Raw genomic sequence first — 19,202 nt, 5'->3', positions numbered from 1 at the left:
ATCTGATACGACGAGGGACTGCTGGGGGAAGGAGGCAAATCAGGAAAGGCTGGGATTAAGTGAGATCATGTGGCACCAGTATATGGGAGCCTTGAATCAGCAGACCCACATTTTAGATGGCTGCATTTCATGAGTGTTATGAAAATATGGCTGGTGAGAATCCAATGTGAGAGGACAACAGCAGACCACCCTTAGAGCACAAAACAGGGCATCTTGGAGGAGTGAAATAGTTATCTGAGAAGGAAGGGGCAATGAGGCATAGACAGCTGATGAAGCACATTCTTACAGGAAGGGCTGGGCTCTTCAACTTCAGTGGCTCCCACTGGAAAGCCAACAAACTCAGCAGGCCTCCAGGAAAACCCACGAGAAACACCATCAAGTGCAGACACTTCATAACAGTCCTTTACCACACACAAAAAACAGTATTGGGCTTGGACTGATGTAAAAGCCTACACTAGTCTGCACAAGTCTTGAATGCTGACATTAGACTGAAAAGGCAGGAAAAATGCAATGGGAAAAAAGAGCCCATCTTGTACTACTGCTTTTAGGAAGTTTGGCTTCAGATGCTCAGCAACCAGCAGTAACTCCTGGGCTCACAAGAGATACGTCAGTCAACAGCAAGAAATGGCAACAAGAGTTCACAGGAAAAGCCATTTTAAAAGCTTATATACTCTCTAAATTTGGAAGCTATTTTGATTACATCCTATTTATTCAGCCAAAAAACCATGTATCTCAGTAAGAGATACTCCTCCTTGCAAAATAAAAATCCAGAAGTAATCTGATTACAGTATTTTAAGAAACATGAAGGGCTTTAGCCTTGCTAAAAACAACTACAAACCCTTTCTGTGGAGGGTTTCTGTGTACTTTTAGAGAGCAACAAAATCTGAAACATTTGGTATATCCACAGCTACAGTTCACCTTGGGAGAACAGTTGTATAAATACCTTTTTCTCATACACGTCTTGCCAAACAATGCCAGCAAAGAATTTGTGCTGCATAATCTCCTTGGCATCATCAGGACCGCCACCTAACCTGTAGGAGGCAAAGTAAGTAATTAAATGTTTGAGCACAGTTATTTTTCTAATACAATTTTTATTGCAGGGTAGTGAAGAAATTCTGAGTTTATATAATACATTTGGGAGCAGTTCTAGCATTTGCTATGTGCTTGGTTTTTTGTGCAAGGCCTATTTTAGGCTTCAACACAGTTCCACTGAAAGATTTAAAACATGCTAACAAACAGAATTAGAACAAAGGTTTCTCTAAGACAAAAAAAAAAAAAAAAAAAAAAAAAAAAAAATCACAATTCAAAAGACCTGCCCTTTAGGAAAGGTCCTGTCCTGGGGACCACAGCAGATCCTGTAAAGTAGAAGGTTTGAGCCACAGATCCTTCTCTCTACATTAACATGCAACTACCCCTTACAGTTTTCTAGAGCACAGTGATGTCAGCAGTAAAACCAAATTTGATTTTGAAGTGAAAGAGAGACAAGACTTTTTAAGGCAAACTGATTTATGCAACCTGATTTAAATTTCCATTAAACAGTTGACAACTGCAGTGATAATATCACAGCATATGCAAATCTTTCCTCCTCCTTGGCTTCAGGAAAGCACAAAGGGTGTTTTATTGACTTGAGGTATATCAAGATAAAGCACTTTTATTCCAAAATAAAACTGTCCACACAGCTTATAGATGCAATCAGTTTAGCTGCAGTCTTGAGCTAACTGATGCTTAAATTTTGCTGTGGAGGTTAAAATGTTCTCTAAAAGACTGAACCACATCTGCAAGCGAAGGCAGGCACTGAGAGAACAAAACAGATACTGGGTAATCAGCAGGAGACTCTTTCAGGTAACAAGGTTACGATGACGCTCAGGATTTCAGGTCCAGAAGGTGTTACCATGTTCACCCAAGCTGACCTCCAGGATCTGCCTGTTCTCCCATGCCTGGTGCCACTGGCAAACTGAGATATTGACCCCATTTCACGAGAATGAAGCAATGACTCTACATGACCCAGACGAGAGTTATACTGCTACAGACATCAGGGACAAGGCCTGTTCTCTGAGCCTGAAGCCAAGCCTGGCCATTTCTGCACAGCATCTGGCCCTGGATGTCCTCTGGGCCACGTGTGCTAACCCCATGACCTAGTTCACGATTGTCTGGGGACAGAGGGGAGGGGTTTGGTTCAAAATATCAGAGAAAATACGAAGGCTGGGCTAAAGCCTATTGAAGTGGTATTTTTACAGCTTGAGACTGCATGCTCTGGAATGCAGCATGAAGGCACAATGCTAATGGACCAGCACTGAATGACAGTTCAGCATGGAAAAGTCAAATACTGCGGCACTTCATTGTTCATGGTGCTGACTGGGAATGGATCCTGGTGCATTCAACCCCTCAGCCATGCCTGAGCACCATCTGCAGAGAAGGGACACTGACAGAGGCCACAGCTGTGGCACACAGACACCCAGCAGCAGAGGTGCCTGACAGTCCAGAGGCTGGGCTTGCTTCCTTGCCCTCTTCCATTCAGTGCCACAGCGACCTAAGGGGTTTGCTCCTTAACATTCCTTTAGGAAATGTGCAGTGGAACAGCTCCCCAGCCTTCCAGTACCTGGGTGACTCTCTCCTCCCCAGACAAGCTCTAAGACCAACCTAAGTCCACCCTAGAGCCCCAGGGGCCAAACCAAGCTGGATGAGGGCTCTGCCATCTGCCTGGCAGCAGCTTCTACAGCTGCAGAGCAGCCTGGAACAGAGACAAACTCCAGGGCAGCCTGGGAACAGAAACAAACTCTGTGAGTAATCATTTCTCGGCTGGTTCCCCCCAGGTCTAGTGGCTTTGCCAAGACTCTACCAGACTCCTTGTTGCTTCCACAGCACAGATGATGATGGCCGACGAAGATGGTGGAGTCAATCCTCTCTATCCACAGATGTCAACAGACTGCACAGGAGTTCAGGAGAGACTCTGAGCTAAGAAGCACCTGAATGGGGTTTTGCAGAAGCAGGCAGGAAGGCTGGCTGGCTGCAGCCACGTACAAGTGCTTTGCAGAGTATGTTATCTAACACGAGCCTTTGTTCCATGAAGGGCAAACATATACTCGGGGAAATGCCAAGAAAGACTCCAGATGTTTTACTTACCTTTTAAAAATTACACAAATGCAGTCAAAGCAAATGGGGAAGTGATAGAAACCTCATATTTTGGATATGGATTTATTCCAAAAGACACTTTTGTTTTCCAGAATTATTAGGAAAACTCCCTCTTCAAGGAGAACAAAATTAAATTAGCAACTAATGCAAAAATCATGGTTAAAGACCAGTGAGGACCATAAAGAGCAGCAGGTTTGTCTTTCATAAGGATATGCAATAAATAAAGAAAAATACAGCAGAAATAAGAGCTTTGAAGAAATTCCTGTATAATAAAGTAAATTCTGCATGTTCAAGTTTTCAGACAGAACCAAAAATAGCATATATATAGGACTTGAAAAGCAAAAGCTACAGAAATTTACATTATGCAAAGAAATATAGCAGAAAGTGTAGAGGCCAAAAAGCAATTTAAAGAAAAACAGAAGAAAATACCCCTCAAAACCTAAACTTCTGTCCAAACTGATTTCCTTCAAAAGTACCCATCAAACAATTCTGGTTATTCATTCAACTTCTATCTACACTTGAGAGACATTTTATTTTAGTTAAATCCAAAGGTGAAAATTATTAATAAAATGCAACATCAATATTAAACTGAAATTATTTTCATATTTTAAATTATTATGAAGCTGCATATTGCTTTCAAGTCCCTTTAACCATTTAATGACAAATGTCTGTGCTTCACAAATCAAGGGGCAATCAGCCATCATTCCACAGATATATCATGTAGAAATTATTTTTAAAATCGACTATTGTATTTCTCTAATACATGTATATAAATGTAGTATATAAACACACAGGAAGATTGCAATTAGTGGATCACATGAAAAATAATGTATCTCTACTTGCCCATGTAGAAGAAAACAGTGCTCAGCTCCAAGGTCCATTCTCAGCTCTTTAAAAGGAAACCTGCACACTTCTAGTTTTCCAGCCCTGTCTTCACATGATTTCTGAGTCACCCCTGCCCCCAAACCTGCTTCTACAGCAGCACAAATATACCCACCAGGCTCAAGAACAACAGCTCAGCAAAAGCTGCTGGTGTTCACCAGCTCCAATCACACAAATGCACATTTATCCTTCTCTGATACAGTCAAGATGGAAACTAGTAACTTATTTTACTATGGCCCTTACCTTCAGAGGCTTCTAACAGCCACAGTGAAGGATTTGGGAACTGCATCCACACAAGTTTCCTGTGACTGGCACTATCAGCACAGAGAAGCTCTGTCTGGCTTTGAGAACAGCATGATTTGATGGCTCCAGATTTGAAAGGAAAAGGCCACATTCTTCCTAAAGCCCTGTACACTGAGTCTTTGGGGGCTTTCCTGCTCAAAGATTAAAACTTTTGGAAAGCCTAATGCAGCTAACTCCCAGATCTTTGCTGAGCTTTACTCCCCTACTTCTTCATTAACCACATCCATGTGACACAAACATGGTAGATCCAAAAAGCACTGAAAAAGCTCCCACTTCCCAGCATTGGTAATTGAAAGGGGTCATGTTTGAGGTTGGTGAAGCTTAGGAAGTCTCTAAAGTAGTGGTTTCCAGAAAGCTAGGAGAAGAAATTCTTTAAATTTGCCTCTTGTGTTTTTCTCAGCTTCAGTTTAGGTCTCTGTTTGTAAACTGTTTGTCTAAATTGCTGTCGACACAACTGATTTAGACTAAAATTATGATCATACACAACAGCTAAATCTCAGTCTGTCTCAAAGCACCTGGTGAAACAGATTAAACCATTAACCATGTTAACAACCTACCAAGATTCAGATCTTGCATGACACTGATTACAAACCCACCCACCCATCTAAGCTCTGCCCGCTTACATAGAGTGCTCTGATCATTGCCCACTCTCACACGGGGCAGTCTCCACAGCGAGAGGAAGAACAATAAAAGGTAAAAACTTTGTTGGTTTATGTGGGAAAAAACACTCCAATTACCTCCTTTCATTTGATCCACATCACAAAGTGGTGAAGGGGAATTTCAGGTCACATTAACAGGAAATATTTACAGAATAGATTTTTTCCTTCTTAGGAAAATTAGGGCTCACATTACAAGATTAATAAACTTCTATCAATCCCAAAAGAAACTTCAAAATTCCTTTTCTCTTACAAAATGGATTTTGTATGACCAAATTTAGAAAACAGTCATGATTAAAAGCAGAATGCAGTTTATTGTTCTTCACATTTTCTCCATATGCCTGGGAGTTTGAGACTGAACTGGTATTACTGAACACAGAGTGCTAACACTGCTTCTGTATATCCAGCTCAGGTACTACAGGTCATTTTTAAGATTTAATTCACCAACACAAACCACACTTCCCTAGCTCCTTGATATTTAACTTAAACTATCCTTGGCACTGTACTTTGTATCAACCTTTATTGTTGGGTCGGTTGGTTTTTTGGTGATTTTAAGGGAAGTGACAACATCTCCCAGTTTCCTTTTTCTCATTACTTTGGCCACCTCCTCTATCTCACTCGGAAGTTCATCCACAGTTATGCTGCCAATTCTGATGCTTTCTGCCACAAACATTAAAATGACACCTTCTGTCCACCACTGGGCTTTATGGAAGAGGGGATTTCTGCTGAATTACCCAGTGGCTCTCCGAAGCACCAGACTATCACACATTATTTAACTTTTTAATGAATGTATTTCAGTAGCTCTCTGGCTGGTTTTTGTCCATATGGCTCCATGAGCTCACTGTGACTCAACTACCAAGTATGCCAGGCGCCCACCCCAGCACCCAGACCACCCAGAAGAAAACCCATAACATTACAAGGGCAGAATGCAGGACTTCTACCTCTAGTGCTTCCAGATCAGTTCTCCATGCTGCCTGAAATGTCACAAAGTGCAGGGGATTTGCCGAACCACAACTTCCGTTAAAAAGTTGTGTGAACGGTGATTGGAGAGATACCAGTATTTAACAACAGTCCATGATCCAAAAAGCTTGGGAACCACCAATGTAATTAGGCATAATTACAATAAGGCACGTGTGCAGGCTTGTCTAGTCAATAGTTATTTCTATCAGCAGCATGAAAATCATCTGTCCACCAGACCTGAGCAGCACTGCTTCCAAGCCTGCAGAAGATACACGTGAAGAAGTGGCTGTTTGTATAAAGTGAGCACATTGTGGAGTAATTACTGGCATTGGGAAGATCTCATAATTAGAACTGAGTGGGTGTTCTTTGTTTGTAAACAAATTGCATTTTGGTTCATCAGAGATGCTCCTTTAAGAACAAACTGCAGCAGATGCTGCTTGTGTTCCCAGTGATTGAAAGGCCCCACCTGAACAAGCTACAGAAGGGTCACAATTGCATTTAACCCAGCGCTTTCCTGGACAGGAACGCTGTTGGCAGGGGCTGCAGCCAGGCTCGCAGAGCACAGAGCCTGGGGGCTGCTCATCAATTACACAGCCTTCTCCTGGAGGTCCCCTAGCAGGCGCCGGGTTCAGGAGGGAGTGCAGCTGTTGCCACCTTGTACAGGGCTGGCCATGTTCCTGGCTGCAGCCATGTCCTGCTCCCCACGTTGCCACCAAGATGAATCCTCCAGTACTATAAACTGTGGATTTGCATTATGAGACCTCCCAACAGGATTTTCCATCAAAAACAATGATGGAAATAGCCTACAGTGATGACAGAAATCACTGCTACAAGTATCCAGGTATTGGCAAACCCCATTTTCCTGCTATGTGCACACACATGCATGGAGACTAAACAAACATCAGAAAGTAAACCGGAATTCTCTGCTTGCACCTCACATGAAAGGTTTCCTATTTGGGGCCCATTAACAGTGGAAGGTTCAGGACAGGAGATCAGGGGCAGAGTCACAATATTATTTGTTTTAAAAATGTCTGGGTTGACAAGATGGCAGGTTTTTAAACTGATGTTTATCTTTGTGTGAAGGTCAACATCCTTTCTGGATCTTGTTCTATTTTCTGTTTGTTGGCCATTAAGGGCTTCGGGAGTTTTTTTGTTTTGGTTTGGTTTTTTTTTCCTGTTTTTAAATTGAGGATTATTTTTTAAATAATACAGCAATAAAAGAAAAACAAAACAGAAGAGGAAATAGGAAAAGTCAGCTGAGCATGGTTTAAACTCCACCACAAACACGGTACAAACACCACCACCTACTGCCCAAAGCAGGATGCTAAACCACTGGTAGATTTAGACAAAAATTCAGGAAACGGACAGCATTCTCAACTGGTTAAAAGCATTCAGTGAAGAGATCTTATAACTCAGTAGTTAAATGCATTCAGTGAAGAGATCTTATAACTCAGTAGTTAAATGCATTCAGTGAAGAGATCTTATAACTCAGTAGTTAAATGCATTCAGTGAAGAGATCTTATAACTCAGTAGTTAAATGCATTCAGTGAAGAGATCTTGTAACCCACAGCAGCCACTGGATGGCCAAAGGCAGGGTTAATTTGCTCTTTCCCAGGCTATAGTTTTGCTTTAATGGCAGCCATCACACTCTGAAGTTCAGCACCAAAGCTGCTTCATGTCACTATTTACGCTCTCAGCTCACACAAAAAGTTAAAAATAAATGAGTAGATCCACTTTCTGCATTTTGTTGGATAATCATTTTGAATGGATTAAAAATTAAATTACAATTTTGTCCCAAATACCTTTAAAAAAGTGCGACTATTAAGCAACAGCCTCACCTTTGCTTAGGATCTTTCTTCAGCAAACCTGACAAGAGAGATTTTGCTTCAGGTGACAATGTGCGTGGAAATCTGATTTCCTCCATAAGGATGAGTTCAAAAAGCTTTTCATGGTCCTGATTGTAGAAAGGCAGTCGACCACACATCATTTCATACATCACAACTCCTAAACCCCACCAGTCCACTGCACGGCCGTAGTCATTATCCTCCAGAACCTGCAGAATGTAAGGAAAAGGCTTTAGGAGATACTTTCAAACCAGGCATGAACACACAACTTAGGAAGCAAAATTTACCCCAGCAAGTCCATCTTTCCCAACACAGCCAGGTCTATCAGCAGAGTGTTTGCAGAAGAACCACGTGAAAAGACCTGGCAACAATGCTCACCATCCTAGGTGAGCAGAGGGGAAAAAGGAGGCAGCAGGTTTGTTATAGCAGCCTCCTTGTCTTCCTTCTCCCACCCTCCCTTGCATTATGGTCATGATAAGCACAACCTTTGAGAGTCCAAAGGCCAAGAACTGTTCTCACATTACAGAGCCAGCTATTAAACTCTCACTTATTCATCACAAACTGTTCCAAAAGGGATCCAAGTTTTTAGGAAAACCCAACCCACCAAGGAGCCAGTACAGGGAGAAAAGACCATCAACCTTTTCTTTCACAAGTGAAAAGACAAACATATCCATCATCTTCATATCATCCTGCACCCCCAAAGGGTTGGCTCTGCACATCCTAAAAGACCACCCACAAATCCTCAATGACTAATCTACATTAAACACTAAGAGCCAGAACACCACTCCTAACATTTGACCAGCTGTAAGGCTGTAAAACGGCAGCCAAATTGTCTGGAAATGTTTCCCCTCCAACCCTTTGCCCCGCTCCAAAGGCACTCCTGCCTCTGCTTAGAGGGCTGCAAACACAGGAACTGTCAGTGGGGTGGATTTCTGCCAGGTCTCACAGCAAAAGGAGCCCAGCACAGTTCATTCCTCCCTTCCCCTGGCACTTCTACCTAACAAAGCTGGTGCAGGGACTTGGGACCCCAGCAGTGCTCTCCACCTCTCCTGCTCACTCCAGAGAAGCCCTGCCACAGTGCATTTCTGATCTTCTGCACAGTGGGCTGCTGAAGGGAGTAGGGACAGTTTTGTGGCTTGTGCAGTGGATGTTACTAGGACTTCTCTAGACTTTGTGTCTCCTATGCAGTTGTCTGTAGCTGACACCAACAGTCTCATGTTCCAGACCCTGTCCTCAGGTTTTAGTTGTCATCTTTACTCCTTGCACAGGCCTGCACAGAGCTGATTACTCTTGCAAAGAGCACAAACCACAACTGCACCACCATCATGTTTTCTTGCTGCATGGTGCCTGTGTGAGCTCTACATTCCTGTGATTCAGAATACTTTACACTCAAAATTAAAAAGGTGAAAGAGCCAAAGTCGGTGCAAGTTTAACAAAAGCAAGATCTCAACCTCTTACAAATCTCAATATAAAGGTTTTGCACATAAAAAAGAAGAATCGAGGCACTTCACGTAACAACTGTTTGCACTCTGCCTCTCTTTATTCACTAATTATTCCCCTTAATTATCTGAACGAGGGAGAGGGCCTGCAGTAAAAATCAAAAGGCTGCCAGGTATTAGATTACCCCACGTCGGTCTATTTCCAGCATCCCCGGCCGTATGATTCACACCAAAGGACAGCTGGCTGTGCAGCTGCCCCCTCCATGTACACAAGCGACACAGCTGCCGGCTCGACTGCATTCCAGGAGCAGCCCTGTCCTTCCCGAGGCATCGCAGCCTTCGGCTCAGGGAGATTGTGTGACAATGCAGTTAGTGCTCTCTGAGTCACCCTGCTCACCCAGCGCTTCCTGTTCGCACTCCCCTACGCTCGGCTTGCCTAAAATAAAACACTCACACGGCCTCCCGTTTGTATTTTTATTTTTTAAACTGCTGTAAGAGATGCAAAAGGAGAGGCTGAAAGAAAAAGAAAACCACAGAGGCCTTTGCTGTGCACATAGTTAATGCTACAGGTGCTTTTGAAATGTACTGAACACTTCAAATGGTACTTTAAAAATTGTATTAATACCCTGTGTTATAAGCTACATTAGTTATTACCACGATTTCCTTCACCTCCATTTATTTTTAAATAGAATATAAAATGCTTTTTACTTCAAAGTTCTTTAGCACAATGAGCATAGCCTCATATTAGTGAGTGCATGAAAGAGAGCAATGGTGTGAGTATCAAAAATATACTGTAAAAAAAGATATTGCACTCATCCCTGATTTATGGCAACACACTGGATAGCTGGGGAGCAGTAAAGTAACAAGGTCATTTTGCTTATATTAAGGGTTCAGCATTTCCTAACGAGCAGCCCTAGACTGTTGTGAGATGGAATTTGAAAGAGAAGGCAGAACAGCTGTAAACATCACAGCCATTGATGCATCTGACACATCAAAGCTGACACGGTTCAGTCACTGTCATCCATGCATGAGATTCCAGTATGAACCTAAAAACAACGATGCAACAACTGTACAGACACACTGCTGTGCCAGACTCGAGTTACAAATGCAGACAGGAGCGCTGACACCCCTGTTTTTAAGGATGTATGACCTTTAACACACAGAATATCGCTCACACCCGATTTCCAGATTTTTTGCATGCTACCAACCAGATGACAAAAGCCTCCAAAATTTAACACTCCAACTCACAGATGGGATTTGCAAGTAAGGGAGAGAACTGTGTTAATCAAAAGGATTTGTCCTCCAGGGTTTTTGGATGAGCCAACTCATCATAAATATTAAAAAGAAAAAATAATAGCAAATAACATAATAGAAAGAACAACACGATGCCTGCACAGGGAATCCCCGCATTCCAAGTTCGGAAAAACCAAAACAATAAATATTTTTAGCCTCCTCATAAAATCCTTGATGAGAAACTGAAGTTCAGCAATTAATTTTAAGAAGGAAGCTAAAATAAAAGCCATGTTTACGAATAATAAACACTCCGTCATGCTGCTAATTACTCTCTGCATCAGTAAATCTCAAATTGTGGTGCATGAACCCCAATTTAGATGCACTGAAGACTTCTGGTGATCCATGGAAAAGCTGGCAGTCATCATGAGACTGGCTCCGCCTCTTTGCTGCAAGCTACTTCGACAGGTGCCCATGCTCTTCATTATTACAAAGGACTGGAGGCCCTTGAAAGCAGCTGGGAGTTAAAAAAAAAACCAAACAAAAACCAAACCCATGCTGCCACCACTATGCAAGCAAGGAGCACAAAAGTGCTGAACAGCAAAGACATCAGCTCTCAGCAGAAATATTCCTCCTCCACCCTGCTATTCCATACTCTGTACTTCTGCATAGTTCAATTCAAGGCAGGTTTGCAATGCTCAAGTCTCCCAGCTCAGAGGAAAGCTGTGCCAACAATCTATAACCCTCCAGCAGCCCAAGACTCACTTCTGTGTGTGCTCTGAGTGTGATGGAAATCTAAACGCCACGGGAAGCAAAGCCCCACTGCAAGGGAAGCAGTCCTTGTCAAGGCACACCACGTTAGCTCAGGCTCTGTGCCCTGCTAACCCAAGAGTTTGCTTCCAGCCGGCTCACAGCGTGGGCAGAGAAACCAGCGCCTGCCTGCACAACACCCAGTGTATGTGTATCCCCTGCAATGTAACTTCATTTTTGATCTGCCCCTAACTCGCTCCCAGCTGTAACACCACCTGTGTTGCACAACTCAAGAGGGTTTCCAGGAATAAAGCTGCAAACACACATTTGCGTTTTGCACTTGAAAGGAAAAAAAAAAAATTTGCACAAAAAGAAATCCCCAAAACATACTGTTTGGGGACTGAGATCCCCTGCCTGGATTTATTTCCTGTGAAATTGGAGAGTTCAAATCAGCACTGAGAAGTATCTTTTGCTTTTATAGTCATAAACCAGTCAGCACTTTTAATGCATGCCATGCTAAATACTGCAGAAAAAGCTTGGTCTGTCCTGTTGCTGAAAACATGTCACCTTATACTGTCCTCAGATAGTAAACCAGATAGCTTCCAAACAGGACAACACATAGCAAGCCGAAAAACAAAGTAATCACGTAATATTTGAAGTGATTAAAAGGGTATTTTTAAAAATTATGTATCTGATACCAGCAACAAGCACTGTTCCGGTAAAACGTACATATTCCCTCAAGTGGAAGATACTACCCCGCCAAAAATTATCACATATCATTATGCTAAAGACATGTTCCAGATCATGGTGAATAAAGGAGTCTCAGTATGTGTAATTACATAACAGCAGTTAGTGCATGAGCACATCATGGCACAGGAATTATTCTGTACTCCTACTGCTACCACGAAAGGCACATAAGAAGGAAATTTAACATAATAGCCAACAAAAACATACCTCTGGTGCAAGATACTCTGGAGTGCCACAGAAAGTCTTCATTGTTGCTCCATCCTTGATGCCTTCTTTACATAGTCCAAAGTCTGTTATTTTTATGTGTCCATCTTTATCCAGCATAAGATTTTCCAACTGGGAAGAAAGCCAAATTAAAAGACATGATTACCTGTAACATACATTGGTCCTGAGCAGGACAATCAACGACATGAACTTTGCAGATCATTATTCAACCTCATTCTCACTGGGATCAGACCCAGAGCAGCTGCAAGAGCAAGTAAAATATAAATATACATTTGTAACATTTTCCTCAGGTCTTTAGGGAACATTAGGTAACTAATGGGGTAACTGACCATATAAACAGAAACAACACAGAACGTAAACATTATATTTACACTTCTACAATATCATCAATAGAACAACAGCTCTTTTGAAAATATATTAAGTATTCCCCCTCAGACAACTTCATTCCTGCTTTTATTCTGATTTTATGAAATAATCTGTAACCAGTAAGTAATAGCAAACAAAACAGAAATAATATGCAATGTTAAGGAACCATTTCCAAGGAGGCCCTTTGAATGAGAATCACTGTAACCATTTACTCAGCATGTGGTATTCACCCTACCCGAGCCTCTAATTTTTGAGAAAGTCACCCAGGTATCAGGACAGTTTCCACTGTGTATGAATAAAGTGCACTTACAGAGGTGTATATGGGAGACAAAATCCCAGCAGAAAGCTCAGAATTACTTTGACATAGTGTGAAAACATTACACAGAATGCTTCATTTTAGACTGCCCCTAAATAAACTACCTGTAGCCCCTTCATCCTCTCTTCTGCGTAAGAAAACTCTTCTCAGGAAAGAAGAAAATGCTATTTTCCTCAGGAATTTCTCAAGTTTGTTTGCCCTGAGGTATCTTGTTTGGTCATGGCCTTTTCCCCCTTCTGTGCCCCCAAACAAATGAATAATCTGAAGCTTAGGCAATTTTCTAACTGCAAGCAGGTACCACGAAGATGATGCGAGAACACTGCAAGGAAGCACAAGATCCAAGCAGTGTGAATTTGCATTTATCCAGTAAGACCAGGATTATGTTCTGCCATGCAGAAACACCAGCAAGGTTTCTCTCAGAACACAAGTAGGCAAGTGAAAATGAAACCCCTGTAGCCCAGTAACTCTTCATGTTCTCTGAAATGCTGCCAGAGTCACAATAAATGCCTTATGCAGCCTCTTGGACTATCAAAGGGTTTAGACATCCTGTAAAGTCCAGCCCAACAGCTGCAACAACAGTTTGGATAAAGTTCAGTCAGGAAAGGATTTCTTAATAGTTCAGGATCGTTTGCTTTTTTTAACAACAAAAAGCCAAACCCCAAAAGCCTGTAAAATGACTTTTCTACGTACCTTCAAATCTCTATAAACCACATTCTTCTCTGAATGCAGGTAATCCAGCGCTGAAACAATCTCAGCTCCATAAAACCGAGCTCTGTCTTCAGAGAAGACACGCTCTCTTGACAGGTGGAAAAACAACTACAAGAACAATAATTTGTTAACTTTAGGTATTTCTGAATTATGTCTTGCACTTCACAGGCCATCCTGCTTGGAAGGTGCTATTACCTAAGAAAAACCCCTTCCCATCCTCACCTAGCTGTGTTCTCAAAGGTGTTAAAAGCATCATAAATTAAAAGATTAGATAATTATATCTTATATTCACAGAAGCACGCTGATAACCAGTTCATCTACTGAAGTCTTATAAATTCAGAAAATTATAAAATTCTTTTTGACTGAACTACAATTACATATTAAACCTGCAGCTTAATACATGATTTAGAGAAATGTTAATATTCCAACCTTTCCTTCTTGACTGTAATTAACAGTAGTTAGCAGTTTCTAGTTCTCCCTCCAAGTACACAATATTAATTTAAAAGCATTAAAACTTGTCTGAAGAGCAACTAGAAACCAACCTTGCCTTCTTGAACTTCTAAATGTCAGATTACAATATACTGCTGTCATGTAAAATAGGAACCTTTGCCCAAAATCTCTATGTTCTAAAAATGGAGTTGAAAAAATAAGAGTCTTACTTCTTAATATTAGTTAAACCTGCAAACAGCTCTGTTTAACTGGGACAACTTGGATTAATTAGAATTGCAAAAATGGACCTTAGCTAAATAATGTCAAGCAGAATTAATAGTAGCACAGGAAAATCCTAAAGTATTAAAAATTATTGTATTTCCCTTACCTCCCCTCCATTAGCATACTCCATAACAAAACACAAGCGATCATGAGTCTGAAATGAATACTTTAAAGCCTGAAACAGATTTAAACCAAAACTTAGAAGACAGATCATAGTGACAGTTAGAAAAGCATTTTTAATAGATTTTTCAGCAGCAGACATGAAATTTTCTATTTTAGTGAACTTTGTGTCCTTAAATCTTATATAATACATATATTTTCCTGTTGCAGCTGAGGACTGATTCATTGCCAACTTATTTCATTAAGTAAATCCCTTGGAAAAGCTACCATCACCTAAAATGCTGTGAAACAAAGTCCTGGCCCATTAACAGTGAGTCAAAGTGTACCAACAGTGACATGAAAGTTTTCACCTCAGGCCACAGGTTCAACTCACAGACAAGAGGCCACAACCAAACCCTGGAGCAAAAGGTTTCAACACCCTGGCTACAAGACCTCTTATATGAAACACGTATGTATTTTCACACACCACCCTGGTCTCTGCCCTGCTGCCTGCAACTGCTCCCTGCTGACAGCCTGCCAGGGGATTGGGCAACACCACCAATACCAATTTGTGAGTAATTCACAAAAAAAGACTGGATGGAAGCTGTGATGGAGCATCACAAGGTGCCTGTGTATAGTCCTGTCACATGCATCCCCGTGGCAAGAGTAACATCAACTTGTTTACCATAGCATTAAGATTTTTCATCATAACCCACAGAATCACAGAATATGCTGAGCTGGAAGGGACCCACAAGGTAACGTGTATCATCAAGTCCAATTCCTGGCCCTGCAAAGGACCACCCCAAGAATCCCACCATAGGCCTCAGAGTGTTATCCAAACCCTTCTTGAACTCTGCCAGGCTTGGTGCTATGACTGCTTCCCTGGGGAGCCTGTTCCAGTGCCCAACCACTCTCTGGGTAAGAACCATTCCCTGGTATCCAAGCTAAGTCTTGCAGATAATTTCTCGGTACAGCCCTTTTCTGGATATTTGAGTTTATAAAAGCATTAAAAAGAAAATATTGCATATGATATTGTTGTCTTCATTACAAGGGGTGACATTTTTAAACAAGTCCTATTTTTGCAGAAAAATGAAAGACCAGGTTTTAGACATGTCAACATTATTGATTATACTCAATACAAGCAATATTTACTTCCAAAGGTTGTGCTTAAAAGGTCTGAATGCCAGCTAAGCCCTTATACCTGGCCAAAGGAAACAAACAGGATCCTACACAGTCTCTTAGAGGCTTTAAGCAGTTGTAAACAATTCAGAGACAACTTGTAATAAATATTAGAAACAAAATCTTGAGATTGAACTTGGATATCTGAACTCAGTCCAGAGAGACTGCCAGCACTGGAGGTCTAAAATGAGAGTATGGTTTGACTTCAAAATCCAAAAGGAAAGCAGCAGATAAAGCACAGTCCTGCTCTTCCCTGCCCCATTCCACATGCTCCTACCACTATCCTTTGGCTGGCATTACCAGTGCTCTAATTCCACAGTGAGCTGTTTCTGGGAACTTAAAAAAACAAAAAAGGCAAAATAAAAGGGTTTTCCCCTCACTATATCTTCCTGAATTTGTCTGTCACAAGATCAGGGTCACCCTGATCTCTGCTACAAAGAGGAGACCAAACATTAGAAGGAAAAGGAAAGCAGATACATCTCTCAGAGATGTCAAGTCATTAAATGGGTGAGCCCTAAAGTAAAACCACATCCTAAAACAATGTCTTCAAGAGGTGCTGAGGACCTGCTCTGCAAGAATCAGAAAACTTTAAGAAGTATTTTGTGCATCCCATAAGTGTAAAGGTACAAAAATACACAACCACTCTGAAAACACAGATCTCAGATGCATTAGGTAAGTAACAAAAAACAGGAAAAGCCTTGGTGGTTGTGATGTCAAGTTACACTGAGCAGAGGCAGAAATGCTTACTGTTAGGAATGGGTGCCGAGAGTTCTGTAAAACCCGGTTTTCTGTCAGCGTGTGTGCTACTTCATCCTGAAACACGAGCAGAAGGAAATCAGCAAAGTGACTCCCCAGATCAGGGGTCCATTTCAATCACTAACAGAGCAATTATTTAAGTATTTAAGTACTCTGAGAATTCTTCCCATGACTTTGTCAAAGGCTGTATCAAGGGTGAACCGCATCCCCAAGTTTCCCATCTACTCCTACTCACCTTTGCTACAATAACTTCTTTCTTCAGAATTTTCATAGCATAATACCGTCCAGTTGCTTTTTCTTTAACTAAGATGACCTTTCCAAAAGTGCCTTTTCCCAGTAGTTTAAGGTATTCAAACTCATTCATGGTCTGTTAAGGATACAGATAAAGAAGAACTGAAGTACATGATCAAACAAGAAGTATAGTATTCCCAGACCAGAATTTCTCATTCACATGAGAATGCATTGCATATGTTGCACATGTGGTTTTTTAAATCCTTTTGTTTAGAAGAATTCAGGAGTAGAAATGATTCTTCCACAAAAATGAATGCCAGTGCACTTCCAAAGATAATCAATCAAACTATTTATGGAAAAGCATAAGCTTTCAATTAACTGAACACTCTTTTGCATGACTCAACAGTCAACTGTGCAAGTAACACTCAACATATTATTATTAATCCATGGACATTTTGACCTCTTTGTCAGCACAGATATTCATTAAAAGGCACACTTCTGATTCCAGGGATTAAAGCCACACCTTTTTTCTGTTGTCCCCACCTCTGTTGCAGACCAGTTTTCTTGTGCTTCATTGAACAGCACCAAAAACCAGAGAGAAAATGACTGCCTGTAAAGCCTTTATCTACTCACTCAACAGGACTTTTGAAAGGGCTTTACCATGGTTCATGTACTCTGAGTTGGACACATGGGAGAAATACTGACCAGATACTCTCAAGAGGTCAAAACAACACAAAAAGTTTACTGGAAAACTTTAGATAATCATGCCACTTTGACAAAAGGTTTACTACAACATCCAATCAACATAAAACACTTCTCACAGCATTAACTTGGGCTATCCAACTTAGCAAACTTTCAACTCATTCAATGGTAAATTACTCAAAATATTCCAACAAGAGGAAATGAGGAGAAAAAGAAAGACACAAAAATATAGAAAGGCACACATACAGCTACCAACTCCTGGGTTCCAGCTGTGTTCAGACAGAACCTCCAAGAAGAGGCAGCCTCCAGACAAGGTGATGGCCTTGTGTTTGGCCCTAAATGTCCCTTGGCCTTCATGGGCCCTTCTCCCAGATGGAACTTGTGGTCATTTGGCCACTCAGGAGCTGGGTTAGGGGAGAGTGAAGCACTGCCTCTGGTGTGCCAGTGACTGGCAGCTGAGCCAGGCTGGGCTACAGGCTCCAGGGGGGTGTGGGGCAGTTCAGTGCCTCACTAGGACAAGGTCTGACCTGCCCGTTTCCCCACGCAAGTGCATCCCAAAATGTCTCAAGACATCTAATCTTTCCAGTCTCTGACAACCACCCTGTGGCTCAAGATACTGACCAGGACCACAGTAATGGTATCTTTCCTCTCATGGTTTAATCTAGTGAACAGAGGAGAAAGAAAAGAAGACAAAAGTACACCAGAACTCATATAACAGGTAGTTGCTATTCCAATAAGCAAAGCATAAGTCTAGTTAATATCCTCCTATGCAGTTCATTGGTCCTCACTCCCTGAACCTCTAGAACTGCAGGTAAGGTGCGATGCAAATCAGGATCCAGGGGAAGAATTCATGAACCATTTTTCAGCTGCAGTGCCTGAAGAGTCCAGCAGTTTGGTCTGTGATTTCCTGTGTGTTCCTTGAGACAGCTCTCCTCTTGTGTGAAGTTTGGCACTCGAACTTTAGACAACTTTATACAACTATTTTTGATACTTACTGGGCCTGTAAACTGGGCTCCTAAATTCAGTTTAGGATTCTCTATGACTTATTGATAGTGCAGTACATTGCACTCCTTGTCAAACTCTATAAGGATCAATAGTTAGGCTGCATTGCCTTTTGGAGTCAATTATCTTACAGGTCCAGGTATCAGCACATCCTGAACAAATTTGCCACCCTTATCCCTCCCACCAAGCAGGTTTCAGGGGGATTACCAGGACATGTACTGGTAGAAAGAGGAAGAGATCAGTGGGAAACAACATTCAGTAAAATTCTGCTACCTAACAGTCTGAATTGCCCCAGGGGTACAGTCAAATATGCAATAACAGTCATTCCAACCTCCTCAGAATATAATTTTAGTCAAGGTCCTGAGTTTGAACCAAATACTTTCCAACTTTATGAAACCCTTCAGAAGTTCTCAAACCCCAAATCTTTTTTCTCTCAATCACTTATGACTTCTTCATTTACAGCTGGAACTTTCCAGCTGCCATTTCAGCCCCACTGTCAGCCCCTTTTCTCCTTCCTTCCAGGGCCACCAGCAGTTCAACATCCTCTTCTTCTGCACAGTCATGCTTCACATATTGCTTCTATACACACACACTTCCTTCTATACAGTAATGTTATACTCTGCACCGAGGCGCTAGGAAGAGGTATAAAAATTTGTTTCCATCATCACATGAAATCCTACGTGTGAGCTCCCAAAACTAAACTGGAGGGAGGAATCTTTTCCATTCACTGTGGCAACCACACAAACACCTCAAAATATTGCAGGTAGCAAACTTATACAAACATGTATGAATATAAATATCTGAAAACTTTTTAAGATAAAAACATGTAAGCACTTGATGCAGCTAAGCACAGCATTTCCTCTGTCCTGTCACCACTTCATCCTCTCGTGAAACACTTCTGGAAGGAGAAAACTTGGTCCCAACTCAGACCTATTTCAAAAAGAGGAACCACCCACTTGGCAAT

At 41.6% G+C, this 19,202-nt stretch overlaps 1 protein-coding gene across 2 annotated transcripts in view; it reads right to left on the bottom strand.

Moving 5' to 3' along the window:
* The window catches only part of AKT1 (AKT serine/threonine kinase 1), a 77,636-nt gene that overhangs the window by 5,683 nt on the left and 52,751 nt on the right, over positions 1 to 19,202 (bottom strand). For both annotated transcript variants that reach the window (XM_085061212.1, XM_085061213.1), the window contains exons 6-12: positions 16,539 to 16,670; positions 16,295 to 16,360; positions 14,376 to 14,444; positions 13,541 to 13,666; positions 12,151 to 12,279; positions 7,772 to 7,986; positions 944 to 1,031 (exon numbers count right to left, since the gene is read on the bottom strand). In XM_085061212.1, coding sequence (XP_084917338.1) covers positions 944 to 1,031; positions 7,772 to 7,986; positions 12,151 to 12,279; positions 13,541 to 13,666; positions 14,376 to 14,444; positions 16,295 to 16,360; positions 16,539 to 16,670 — 825 coding nt within the window. The remainder of the gene's footprint in view (positions 1 to 943; positions 1,032 to 7,771; positions 7,987 to 12,150; positions 12,280 to 13,540; positions 13,667 to 14,375; positions 14,445 to 16,294; positions 16,361 to 16,538; positions 16,671 to 19,202) is intronic.

This window comes from Lichenostomus cassidix, chromosome 5 (genome assembly GCF_008360975.1).
Source record: "Lichenostomus cassidix isolate B80296 chromosome 5, HeHo_3.0, whole genome shotgun sequence".
Lineage (NCBI taxonomy): Eukaryota > Metazoa > Chordata > Aves > Passeriformes > Meliphagidae > Lichenostomus > Lichenostomus cassidix.
Note: the sequence above shows the minus strand (reverse complement) of the source record. Positions and strands in the feature narration are given on the sequence as shown.